This window comes from Balaenoptera acutorostrata, chromosome 3 (genome assembly GCF_949987535.1).
Source record: "Balaenoptera acutorostrata chromosome 3, mBalAcu1.1, whole genome shotgun sequence".
NCBI lineage: Eukaryota > Metazoa > Chordata > Mammalia > Artiodactyla > Balaenopteridae > Balaenoptera > Balaenoptera acutorostrata.
In genome coordinates this window covers 67157112-67169967 of record NC_080066.1, presented here as the reverse complement: position 1 = coordinate 67169967, position 12856 = coordinate 67157112, and the positions used below count along the sequence as shown (strand labels likewise).

General features: G+C 54.6%; 1 protein-coding gene across 8 annotated transcripts in view; it reads right to left on the bottom strand.

The window, feature by feature from the left end:
* TLE3 (TLE family member 3, transcriptional corepressor) overlaps positions 1-12502 on the bottom strand; it is a 48260-nt gene extending 35758 nt beyond the window's left edge. For all 8 annotated transcript variants that reach the window (XM_007197792.2, XM_007197787.3, XM_007197786.3 and 5 more), the window contains exons 1-4: positions 11405-12502; positions 10764-10864; positions 10187-10250; positions 9147-9191 (exon numbers count right to left, since the gene is read on the bottom strand). In XM_007197792.2, the coding sequence (XP_007197854.2) occupies positions 9147-9191; positions 10187-10250; positions 10764-10864; positions 11405-11428 (234 nt within the window). In that variant the 5' untranslated portion in view covers positions 11429-12502. The remainder of the gene's footprint in view (positions 1-9146; positions 9192-10186; positions 10251-10763; positions 10865-11404) is intronic.
* Between the last annotated feature and the right edge of the window lie 354 nt (positions 12503-12856).

Genomic DNA, 12856 nt, shown 5'->3' with positions numbered 1-12856 from the left:
TTTCACATTATCCTCAAAACACTCTCTATAACTGCACAGTCCAACATATGAAGCCACCGGCCATGCGTGGCTAGCTAACGTTAATTAAAGTTCAATTTGAAACTCAGTTCCTCGGTCACAGTAGCCACATTCCAAGGCTCAACAGCCCCACGTGGCTGGTGGCTACCATACTGGACAATAAGATAGACACTTCCACGACTGCAGAAAGTTCTATCAGGCAGCACCACTCTAATAGGTAGGCATCCTCATCATTTCCATGACAAAGTCAAGTTCGAAGAGAGCAGATGGCCTGTCCCAAGTCACACAGCCAGTAGATCCTAATCTAGGACTCAAAACTAAGTTTGTATGACTTCAAAGCCTAGCCACCAGGACAGGCCGTCTCCCAGCCCCTGGTGCTCTGCACCTAACTTCCCAGGATACCCCTTCGAGAACCAACTGACTCCTGATAGACAAACTCTGATTCCACTGGCACCTTCATGAAAAAGGGTTTATCAAAGACCCACCACCTGGAGGCCTGGGAAATGCCCAATGTTCCTACAGCACCAGGGGGGGATTAAGACAGGGGCCTGGTCAGGGGGATAGCGAGGGAGAGCCAGGTGGAGATCCCTTGAGAAGTGGGGTGAGAACCAGGTTAAGAGATTAGAGAGAAACCGGAAGAGGCTAAGAGAGAAGACCACCCATGCACACACCCCACCACCACCTCCACCTTAAGGAGTTCCTGCAGGCTAGGCTCCCCAGTGCCACACACAAGTGCCAGGTGACACAGAGACCAGCGTCAAGCCAACAGTGGGAGGACTGTGGCAGGGGGAGGGCAGCTCTTTGGGGGGCTCTAATGCTTCTCCTCGTTTCGGGCTGGCTTTATGGGGATACCGTTTCTCTGGGATAAAGTGTGAGGTCCTAGGAGATGGGGCCATCAACCTCAACTCTTCCGGAGTCTTGCCCTAGGACTTCTGCTCTTAGGCAAAGCAAGATGAGCACCGGACGGCAGCACTCTCCACGGGTAAGGGGTCTCTGAGGAAGGGCCCCCTTCTCTTCTCGGAGTAAGTAAGGGTTTAAGGAGAGGCTAAAGCACCCACTGACTGATCAGCCCTGGCCCACTCACCACCTCCATCTGCCCGATCTCATGGGTACTCTCTTCCCACCAGGCCATTAAGCCCCTCATTCCACACCATTTGGTATCACCTGCAGCTTCTCCCAGGCCCATGAGCCTGCCCGACCTCTTCCTGGGCGGGAAGTCTGATAGTCTCCGTACCCCACTCACACCTCAGCTGGAGGACTGCCTCCCACCCCTTGCCCCCCAGACACACTAAACTGCCCCGCTCGGCCCCAGCAGAGATCACCACTGGTTCACAAAGCACGTCCCTGCCAGGGTGCTCAGTTTCAGACCAGGAGCAGGACGGACCTGTTGAGGGCTCTCCCTTGAGAAGTGTTTGGGGACCGGGTAGGGGCCCTTCCTCCTCCAGCCCTTTGTCACATAGTCCTCACCTATCGGCTGGGTGGTGTAGGAGTCTAAAAGCAAAACCTCCCCAGCCAGCCAGGCAGGAAGAGTCCCCTGCCCTGCCCCCAGGTTGCAGGACTGGTGGAAAGAACTCTTTCTGCCTTTGAGGGAAGATGTAGCCTCCCAGGACAAACTAAAAAGTTCTCATTCGGAATTAAAAAAAAAAAAAGTCGAAGAGCTGTGAACAATGGTTATCAAGGATTTAAAAGGGCAATGAGATAAGGTCCCAACACTTGGAACTCCAGGCCCAAATAGATAGCTAAGGCATGACAAGCATCGTTTACTAATTTACCTCCAAGCCATTAACCCTTGCTTCCTTGCTACTCAGGTCCTCCTGTAATCCAAATTCAGCATGCTTTCCCTGGTTCTTCCCCATTCCTTATCCCCCCCCCCCATATCTCTGCTTTATCATCTTTCCCCAACTATCTCGTTCCTCACCCCCCTCCCTTTCTTCCCCTCTCACACTTAAACTGTCCTGTCACGTGAGACGGGGGAAAAAAAAATGGTTAAGCCTATCAGAGACACGTTATAATACAGGTTTATGACACAAAGTTCTTCCTACCAGCACGACTTTTGCAACCACAGGCCTCTCAGAAACCTGAGAAAGCCTGGTATCCTTCCCAGAAGGTCCGTGATGCTATACAGGGTCAGGGAGACTCCCAAACTGGAACACAACAATCCCAGAGTCCCCCACAAAATGCACACTGTGCACCCGGTTCGGGCTCAGGGGCCCCTGTGAATACAGAATGGTCTCGTCCCTCAGGGCGCTCAGAGCCTCCACACCGCCCTCCTCCCCTCCCAAACACAGCCCTGTGGCACCCTGAAGTATACAGGTCATCTTCACATGCCAGGCCGTTCGTGCCAGGGTCTGATGCTTTCCTCCTGGTGTGTGTGTGTCCTGGACCCAAATGCCTGTGAGTTTAGGTTTCTAACATGAAAATGTCTAATCTGCTCTGCAAACAATCAAGTGCTACAGAAATACGAAAGGCTATATTATTATAATCTACAATATTTGGTAGATCAAATTTTCACTCTATCCTTGACAAAGGCTTTCTCTTGGGATTATCTGGAGATGGCGGCAGCTGCCCCAGCACCCCGCCTGTGTCACTCACGTGGCGGGTGAATGAAACGGGGCGCCTCTGAGAGGACAGGGCAATGGCCACAACCAGACTCAACCCCAAAGGGGCTCCCCTGGAATCTCAGCCCCACTCCTGGGAACTTGGTTCTTCCTTCACCCTTCAAAGGACGCAATTGGTCAGGGGAAGTTCTGGTGATAGCAAGTGAAGGGGGCCTCTTCCTAAAAGGTTGTTGAACCTTCAAAATCGTGACATCACTGGGGTGAAGGGGACGGAGGTCTTTGTTCTCAGGCAGAATCTTCAGGGCTGAGTAAATGGGTCCCCTGGCTCATCCCAAGCTGGGATGAACCTCCCCTGAAGAAGGCAAGTCCCTGACCTCCCCATCTTCATGATTCCCAGAGGGGCCTCTGCAGAAGAACGACCTCCTGGAATCTGATTTGAGGGACTTCGAGGTCCCTGATCTGACTCCCCAAAGGCTGACCCCTCCCTCATCAGATGGCCTCTGCCTGCACATCCACGGTGACAAGGTGACAGTTTGGAAGCCTGCTCACTCCACCCACATGCTCACCGTGCAACATCCCTAGCAAACAAAAGAACTCAACATCACTGCTGGGGAGAATTGCAACTCCCCCATTATCTCCTCCAGAAGACCCTCGGGGGCGGCACCAAACCTTACTTCTGTGGCAGCAGGAAATTCCCCCCCTTCCCTAAGTTTCTCCTTAGCCTCAACCTGAGAAGGAACATTTATTTTGAAAGGCAAGAGAAAAGCAAAAGCCAAGGGAGAAAAGCAAAGAGAGAAGGGGAGAGAAAGCATCTTGGCTGTGATCTTGAAAACAAGATATTGTCCCTTTAAGCATATAAAAACAAGGCCCTTGAGTGCGCAGTTCTCACTCTGGTACACAATTATGGGTGCTTTCAGCTGTCTAGCACTACTTCAAGTGCTCTCTTAAACCAGACTGTCAATGGCATGTTGAAAGCTATTTTGCTGGCTGCTATCATTAATAGCAAAGTGGAGAGCTGGGCTGATGAGAATTAAATATGGGGGAGGGGGCAGGTCATAACCAGTCATTACAGAATTACCAATATGAGCAAGAAGACAATGCCACTTTGGGGAGTAAAGTTCAAACCAGCAGATGACGGTGGGGAAGCAGGCCACAGACTGCAGGAAGCGGCCCCCCCCGCAACCCCGCCGGCCCGGCAGATGGACTTGGGCCAGCCCTGGAGAGCCATCTGGGGACCAAAGAGCCACAGAGCGGCGAGTGTGAGAGCAGAGAGGCCTTGGAGATCACTTTGCTGCAACACGTCACCACCTCACCTCCTGCCCCAAGTGGAGTCCCCCCTCCCCGCCCCGTTCCCAAGACTTGTGGACTTGTGGCTTCCGGGACACACCTGGCTGCCTTTCCAAGCACTGCTGCTGCCCCCCCCCCGCCCCCGGCGGAGCCTCCACTGGCGGCTCCTGCCTAACGAATGCAGCCCTCCCTTTAAGACGCGGCTCAAGTAACAGCCCTGCGGTGTAGTCTTCTCTGACCCGACTCCCCTTTCCCAGGAAGGATGAGCCCTTCTGTCCCCGGGGGCTCCTCCTGTGACACTGGCCCTGTTAGCACTTACTTCACTGCATTGCAATGACTTATTTAGATGTCCGACTCCCCCGTGGAGGGAAGGGTGTCTGTGGAACAAGCCCCAGACCACACCCGGCACATTCCCAGGCCCCTAATAATCGTTTTGGGAATGAGTCCAACCCCCTCATTTGACTGATGGAGAAACTGGATGGTGAGCGGTAGGAAGAAGCAGGAGGAAGCCTGCAGAGCCGGCGGCCAGCCCGCAACGAACAACCCCCATCTCCGACTCACACCCTCCGACAGCCCAGTAATCCTGAGCAAAGGAAAAGCAACGTGTTTACTGAGCACCCATTATGTGCTAAGTGCACGTAGGTGTCCTGAGCAGAGGGGCTTGCCCCCCAGCTATGGGGGTGTAGGAGGACCTCCTGCATGCAGATCGCAGCAGGGCACACCACTGAGGTCTAGCCTGGATCACCTTTTTGCCCCCGGCATCCCAGGATTTTGCACAAACGGGATGGAAAAACATTTTCCCCCTGCGCAGGAAGGAAAAGGGAATTCATCCCTTGGCTGACTCACTCCTACAACAAAAAAGAAAACAAAGGGCCTCTGACCTAGGCTAGACCCTTCCTGTCCGAGCTGGGGAAGGAGGAAGCCACAGGCAGAAAGAAGAACTCCGTGCCCTCCAGGAGCTCCTGGTCCAGCAGGATTCATGGAGAGTCTTAAATAAGGAGCGAGGCAGGCACCCCAGGCCAGCATGACGAGAGGAGAGACTGTTCCGGAGAAAAGCGACAAGGCAAGAAAGTCAGAAGGAAATCAGTGGGTAGAGCGGTTCCTGGATGCCAGCATTCTGACCAAAATAAATGACACTCAAAGGTTTTGTTCTTAGCTCGACTCAGATGCCACACAAATAGGCACTGCCCTAGTATGAAGACCCAGGTCCCTTTCAATTTGAGTGTTCCACCTTCTCCTCACCAAGACAGACTTGATTCCGGGACAGGGTTTTGGTAACCTCACCACGTGCTGGCCCCCTCTGGCCACCCACACATTCACAGCGGCCACAAAACTTCAAGATGTTATCCCTAGAGGTCTTCCAGCCCAAGCCCCTTGTTATGTAGGTGTGAGGACCCAGAGAAGGGCAATGACAAATGAAGATGTCCCATCTCCCTCTTCATCCATGTTCATGGCCACCCCCATCCTTAGGTGAAAGAGTCACAGGTTTTATCACTTTACCTTACCTGTGACCCTTATCTCCGGGATTGCTAGTTATGCATTGTGTTTATCACTAGGCGCATTGAATCATTAGTTGTGCAAATAGCTAGCGGATCAGAAGAGGACCCTGGGCGGGCAAAGATGATTCATCCGATATGGTTATTCAACCAGAAATGGGGGACTTTGGTGTTGCCAGGTTTGGGGCCTTAGCCTCCTGAGATAACGCAGAAAGAAGCAACAATAATTAAAGACACAGAGTGCTATTAGTAAATAAGCGCTCTTCATTTCTTGAGTTTTGCTAAGAGACCTGGGGTCAGGAGGAAAAGTGGCAGCGGCAGTTCCTCTGCTAACATGGGACTGGATACCTTGGCTCCCCTGCCTGGGCCTCAGTTTCCTCATCTGTGACTTGAAGGGTCTGCAGGAGATGCCAAAGGGCTCTCCCAGTTAGAACAGAAAGTTAGAAGAAGTGTTGCTCGGTGACAGGAAAGTGGGGGCGCGACACTGTCCCCAAATCAAAAGGCCTCTGGTGCTCTTCCAAAACCTTAGCGCTCACCAGCAGGGGGGTGAAAAGATGGCCTGCCCCAGCTTCTCAGAGCATCAGTGCCTCAAACCCAATGCACTACGACTGCTCTGGAGTGCTTGTTTCTACGCTGGTGATTTGTGGCTGACAGTGGAGAGCGCCAGCCTCTGCGGGAACAAGAAGGGAACTGACGAGCTGGCCAGCCATCATCGCCTCCCTGGCCTTGCTGAATCACCCTTGACATCCTGCCTGGAAGTAGAGGCTTGGAGGAGGTGGGTGACCTCTTGAAATCTCGGGCCAGGCCCATGATGCTGTAACCTCTGCTTTGCCACAATTAGGGAGGGAGGGGAGGAGAAACCATTTACTGCCTCTCTGGGATCTGACAGCTTGGAAGAAGAACGGAGAGGGAGACAGAGAAACAGCCAGGAAAGGAGCCAGCCACAGTTGAGTTTAACCTCTCGGTAAAATAAAAACGGGCTGGACGCACCTCATCAGCTGCCCTCTGTCAATACTCAGGCCCATCTGGCAGAACCTGAGGTTCCCACCTAATAGGCATTTCCCATAGAGCCAGCAAAGGGCTTTTGAAAAAAATATGTGGTGGTGCTGGTAAGAGGTGTGTGTGTGTATGAGAGAGACAGAAAGAGAGAGACAGAAAGAGGGAGAGAGCGCGGGCGCGCAGGCTGAGGACTGCCACACTCCCCAAGGTGCTAGTTCTGGAGAGCGTCCATTATATAAAAGTACAGACAGTCCCCGCCCCCCCGCCCCCACCCCAGCTTCAAGATGAAGAATCCAGCCTGTTTGTTCCAGGCAGATGTAATCACACGAACAGTCAAGTCTAGAGGGCAGGACACTGCATGAATAATTCAAGCACTCCAGTCACTTGATTGTGTGTGCGGATAAAACACCAGTCAACCGCTAAACAGGTCAGCTGATAAACTTGTTTGCTCAGGCCTAACCACCATCAGCCAAATGCACCCAAGACCCACACTACAATTAGTGGCTGGTTTTCTTCTGCAGAACCCTTGCACGCCTAGGGAGTGGCCAGCCCCAGGAGGTCAGGGCTGCATTTCTCAGTGCAGGGTTTCTTCACCTCCTTGCCTCTTTGTTCCTACACAGCCATCGGGCGATTTCGCCCAACTCAGAGATTGCCATAAAACCGGCAAAGGCACTGAACTCAGAGCACGGAACACTCCTGTTGGGAAGCAAGTGGGAGCTGAGGCTGGAAGGCAAAGGTGAGTGGCAAACAGGGTAAAGTACTGTTTAGAAGCCAGAGGCCCAGATTTGAGTCCGCCTCCCTGAAGCCTCAGTTTCCTCACCTACAAAAAGGGGGCAAAGAATACATCTATCTGCCTCTGGCAGCTGACAGGATTAAATGAGACCATGTCGCCAAACCTCAGGCATTCTCCCCCTAAGAACCTGGTTTGGTTGGGGACTGGCCAGAAGTCCCAGATGCACACAGCTGCTCCTTATGCAAACCCCACCACTGAATGTGCTAGGAAGGCGAATAACTCTTCCTGGGTTCAGAGTGTCCCCAGGACTCCAGGAACAGCTTCGCTCCACCAGCCAAGGTGGATTCTTTGTGCCAAAGAACCATCCACTCACAGACACGGGGAGCACCACCCACGCAGACCTCAAACATGCAACGACATATTACACCTTAATTACGAAGCTCTTAGAAGAACGGCTGCTGTAACTTTTAAACCTGGGTGCAATTACCCTGTTTAAACACACCCAAGATACCAAGCGCTGAGGACAAAAAAAAAAAGAGGGAGTGGAGAAAGGGATGAGGTGGCATCCTGCATAACAGCCCAAGGTCCTTGTACACCTGGGACCCCAGCTGCACTTCACACATTCTTACTGGACCAGTCAGACCCAGTCAGTTCCACCTAAAGTTGGGCAGTCTCTAGCCCAGACTCCCGAGGAGGAGAAACATCTTTACTTACAAAGTGGTGTCTGTTTACAATTCCTGTGAGTCAAGAAGTAAAAACCTGGTAGCCTTCACGTGCCTCCCCAGATTCCTCAACAAACTCAGCTCCCTTTCTGGCTGCCCTTCACCCAACACTGGGGGGGGGTTCCCTCCAGGAGGGGAAAGGAAACTACATTCCAAAGACTCTCTGCGAAGCCACTGGAGTGGGCAGACAGGAATCTACAAGCATTCCAGAGGTCACCTGCCCTTCTCACCTGCCCTGGGTCCTGCCCCCTTAAAGAGCGAAATTTAAACCTTGTAAACCACTGTTCATTTAGAGCAGAAAATCCATTCAAGGCACGGTCACCAAAGGCTAGAATGAGTCAACAGTCTTCTGAGATTTCAAGAACACCAATTGTTAAAGAGAACAACCGGCCTGCGCCATTTCTCCTTGCCAAGTCAATGCTAATCGCTGGCCAAGCCAAATTATAGGCGGCCTCTCCTCGGAACACAAATACACAAACAGGCCTCTCCCACAGCCCAGCCCTGCACCCAGGATGAGTTACTGATATGCACCAAGATAAAGGTGTTTGTATTTGCCCAGTTTGAGGTATACTGTTATTAGAAGAGTGACAATACGGGGTAGTTTACATATCCATCACACACTACCACACTAGCTAAACTGGTTTGACTTCAGGATTTCAAAGCTGAGCTCAACCCCCAGCCATCTCAAAAGTCCTGGCTAGGCTGCCCCAGGCTGGTTACTTCACCTCTCGACTTCATCTTCCTTCTCTGAAAAATGGGAAAGACTGTGGCCGCCTTCACATTAAGATGGAGATGAAAAAGTTGCCTCATATACATAAGGCATTGGGTTGTATTTCATTCTGGCTTTATATTTTTAAGCGGTTGGTGGCTTGTTCCCTTAAATTTTGACAGCTCAGCCTGGCTTTTAAGACTCTTGAAGTTTAATCTCATCAAGGCAGAACATCGTATTTTTGTATACACACACGCACACACAAACCCTCCTGCCTTTCCTCTTGAAAATTTTACATTAAAACAGGTAACAGCCAGCCACCTCTGGGTTTCAGGAGTTTGTAAAGCAGATCCGGAAGGGACAACTTTTCTTTTGCTCCTTCCTCCTCCACCAAGATCCAACACCAGGACAAACTTCACAAGCTCGGACGCTAGAAGCTCAACATGTCCAAGAAATCAACCAAGCCTCAAACCCTGCATGTCAAGGGCTGGATCCGTTCACTCTTCAAGGAGGAGGAGGAGGAAGAGAAGAACGAGGCTCATTTTCAAACAGGAGGGACCATTTAAAAAAATCTGTGTATTAGGTAAAGTTTTTAAAACTAGACATATATGTTAAAGCACTTACCTGCTTGTGCATTTCAATGTTCAAGCCATAGGACATCTCGTAGTACTAAAAGTAAAAAGAACTGCCGTTAATGCACAACACCGATGTCTGTTTGTGTTCCACAATCAGCTTTGGGGAAGGTTTTGGCAAAATGGTACTTTTATGATACATTTGCTAAAGAAGTTTAAGTCAAAGCCCAAAGCCAGCTATAAAGGGGTTGCAGAGCTGAAGACGGGCTCATGAGTGTTGTTCTCATTGCAACAGAACATCCTATGTGCAACAGTATTATGAAGAGCGGGGCCCTCCCTCCCACCAGCCCTGCCTGTGCCATATATCCTGTTTATACAAGGTTCTGGTTCAACAGGGAATCATGTGTACACTGGGACCCTCTCGTCCTCTGAGAGTTATTTAGCAATGTGTCCAAGGCCTCTTATGTGGAAAGCAGTGCAGGGAGCCTCGCTTAAGGACCTCCGGTGCCTTCCTCACCAACAGATTTAAACTTGCTGGAACAGACACTGGGAAAAGGGCGGACGTCTACACACTGTCCCAGGGCCGATGAGATTCTCAGTTGGGGGAATCCCTGAGCGTACAGTGGAGGCAAAAGCCTCTAAAAGGCTCCTCCACTGTCAGAAACCCCTGGGAAGAAAGGGGGTAGGCGGAGGGGCCTTATGTCCCACTCTGGCTAGATCCCAGGGCTGCAGAGCAGTGAAGTTTTCAAACACTCCCAGGAGATCTCTAAGAGAGATTTTTATCCAACCCTGACATAGGCTGATCCAACCCTATCTTACTAGCCAAGATAAGACAACCAGCCCTCTGGGAAACCTTCAAAACACAAATTAATGGGGCACAAAGGAAGTGCACAAGTGCCTGGCCTGGGGTTTGGGTTTCTCTTTCTGCCCCTCCTCTCACCCACCCTCCTCCAAGTGGCCGGGCTGAGGGAGGCTGGTGAAGGGTCAGAGGGCACACTCGGATTACACGCGCTCTGGGGCTGCCCAGCGGAGGCCGGGCAGGGGACCCGACTCCAGGCTCCCCAGGCCCACGCCGCCCCGGCCACCTCTCACCATCACATAATGGCGCTGCATCTCCGTCTTCTCGTTCGCCAGCTTGTCGTATTCCACTTTGAGGCTGCGAGGGCAGAAGGAGCCGGCTCAGACTTGGCGCCTGCACAGCCTCCTCCGAGGCCCCAACCCAAGGGCCTCTGGGAGCCACTTTGTCACTTTCCTGACACCCTCCCCCCGGGGGGACCCCCTTATCCCGCAGCCTCGGGCGGAGGGGGGCTTGGGTACCCGACACGGGGAGATGGAGCGAAACAACCTGAAACTTCCCGCGGCCGACAGAGTGGACTTATCCGGGCCGCGGGGGAGCGGGACCCCGACGCTAGCTCGCGACCCCCAGAACCCGGAGCGAGCCGGCTCGCACCCCGACCCCTCACCCTCGGGGCGGCGCAGGGAGCCGGGAGGCTGCCGGCAGCAAAGGGTTAAGGCGCCGCGCTCGGAAAGGGGAAACAAAAGGAGGAGGCCCGGACTGCCCCGCCGCCCCGGGGTCGGGAGCCCGCTCGGTCCCCTAGGGGTGGTGGCAGGAGCTGCGGCGGAGATGCCCCCGCCCCGCCAGCCCCGGGGCGGCCCCCACTGGCCTTACCTGTGATATTGAGCTTGCAGGAACTGGAATTCGTCTTTGATCCTGTCACAAGACTCAGCCACCGTGAATTTAAATCCCGGCTGCCCGGGTTGATGGGGAGCCTGAAGCCGGCGAGGACAAGACAGCGGAGGGGCGGGGGCGTCAGACCCGGCTCCAAGCTGCCCAGATCCCTCACTGGCTTTCCCCGTTCTCCCCCCGCACCTCCCCCCGCCACCATAGGGCCGCCCTCACAGCCCAGAACCTTTCCAGCAAGTTTCTCAGCTCCCCAACGGGGGAGGGGAGGGGGGGGCTAATCTCTCCCTGTTGGCCGCGGGGCTCCCATTCCTTTCACGAAGGGGCTCCCATTCCCTTCTGGGGCGGGGGAGACACAACGAGTGAGTTGGGAGACTTAGGCGAGGGAGCGGGGGACAGCGTGAAAACAGTTCCCCAGGACCACTGGCAGCCCCCCACGCCATTAGGGAGGAATTAACCTCCTCTCGTAACGGCGCCCCCCCATCCCCATCCCCTTTGTGTGTGCGCGCGCGCGCACACACACGCACACACTATAAAGGTAGCAACAAGCAAAATGGAGGTGCCAGATAAACTGCCTCGTTTACCCTGCCATGATAGATGCTTAAATAAACCGAGTTGCAATTACTCACCGGATGTCTGCCTTGCGGATACATGGCAGGGAGGGGTCGTGATTCCGAGAGCGTGGAAGCGCCGAGAGCCCGGGCAGGGGAGGTGCGGGGGAGGGGGGAGCCAAGCCCGAGCGGGGGGCGGCCGGGAAACCGAGAGCTCGTCCCCGGCCCCCCCAGCCCGCTCTCACACCGAAATCCCAGAGTCGGGCGCCCGCCCCAAGCGGAGACAAAGAGCCGCGGAGCAGGCGGCAAAGTCGTCGGCGGGCGCCGAGGCCGGGCGGCGGGCGCGGGCTTTGTGCACCTAGGGCTCGGCGGGCTGTGGCCGGCCGCCTTCCCCCCGCTGCGTGGAGCGCGTCAGAGCCGGGGGCTGAGCGGACATCGTCGTCTACCCGGCGGGTCCAGAGCGGGGTCCCGAGGTTAGGGGGCCCCTCCTGGGGCAAGCGCGGGCGCCCTCCGGTTCACTCAGCGCGTCGCGCCAGTAGGGAGGCGCGCCGGGGCAGCCCCAGCATCCGGGGCGCGCGGGTCCGATCCCAGCGGCGGCTCTCGGCGAGAAGAGGAAGGAGGCAGGCACCGGGGTGGCGGCTTGGGGCCGCAGGAGCGCCGGAGGGTGAGGGCGGGAGCCCGGCGCGGGCGCTTCGACGCCCCCCCTCGGAGAGGAGAGCCTGCTGTTCTGTCTGCTACTGCCGCCGCCGCTGCAAGCCCTTCCCAGGGCCGAGGAGGAAACTCCGGGCTCAGTAGGTGGGAATCAACCGCCCTGGCATCCTAACTCCAGCAGGCACAGGAAGCCGCAGCAAAGGGGTCCTCGCTGCTCCCAGCTCGAGCGCCGAGTCCCCAGCGAGGAGCGCTCGGTGCCGCCACCGCTGCCTCGGAGCGCGCAGGCAGGAGAGCGCTGGAGGGGAGAAGCAGCCCGAGACCGGGGAGCTCTGTGGCTTCCTTCCTTCCCCTCGGATCGGCTCTCCTCTCGCGCCCCGACAATCCCCCCAAACACACACACACATATACACACACACACACACACACACACACACACACACTCGCACCAAAAAAAGTGCCCCGGACCTGCGGATACCACACACAAGACAGGCGAGGGAGACGAGCACGAGGTCTGAACTGCCGCGAGAGCAGTTCCAAATAGGGACTGAAAAGTAACAAAATAATGTGGCAGCTTCGCCCGGCGCTGGCCAATGGGAACGCGGGGCCCCCACGTGGGGCTGCCGGACTCGGCCTGCGACTGGGCGCCGCCGGGCGCGACGTCACAATGCCCTCTTGTGTCTAAAACTATGCATGAAAAGTAGCAATCAGGCCCTACCCGCTGGTGACTTTCGCATGGGAGTGAAAAACAGCGCTCCTCAGATCAGGAATTAACCGAAAGACATATAATAAATAGATATATTATAGTCCTGTGCTGCTAGGGGTTTTTTCCCCTCCTCTCTTTTTTTTTTCCCACGATCTACTAGCAAATAATTATTTGGC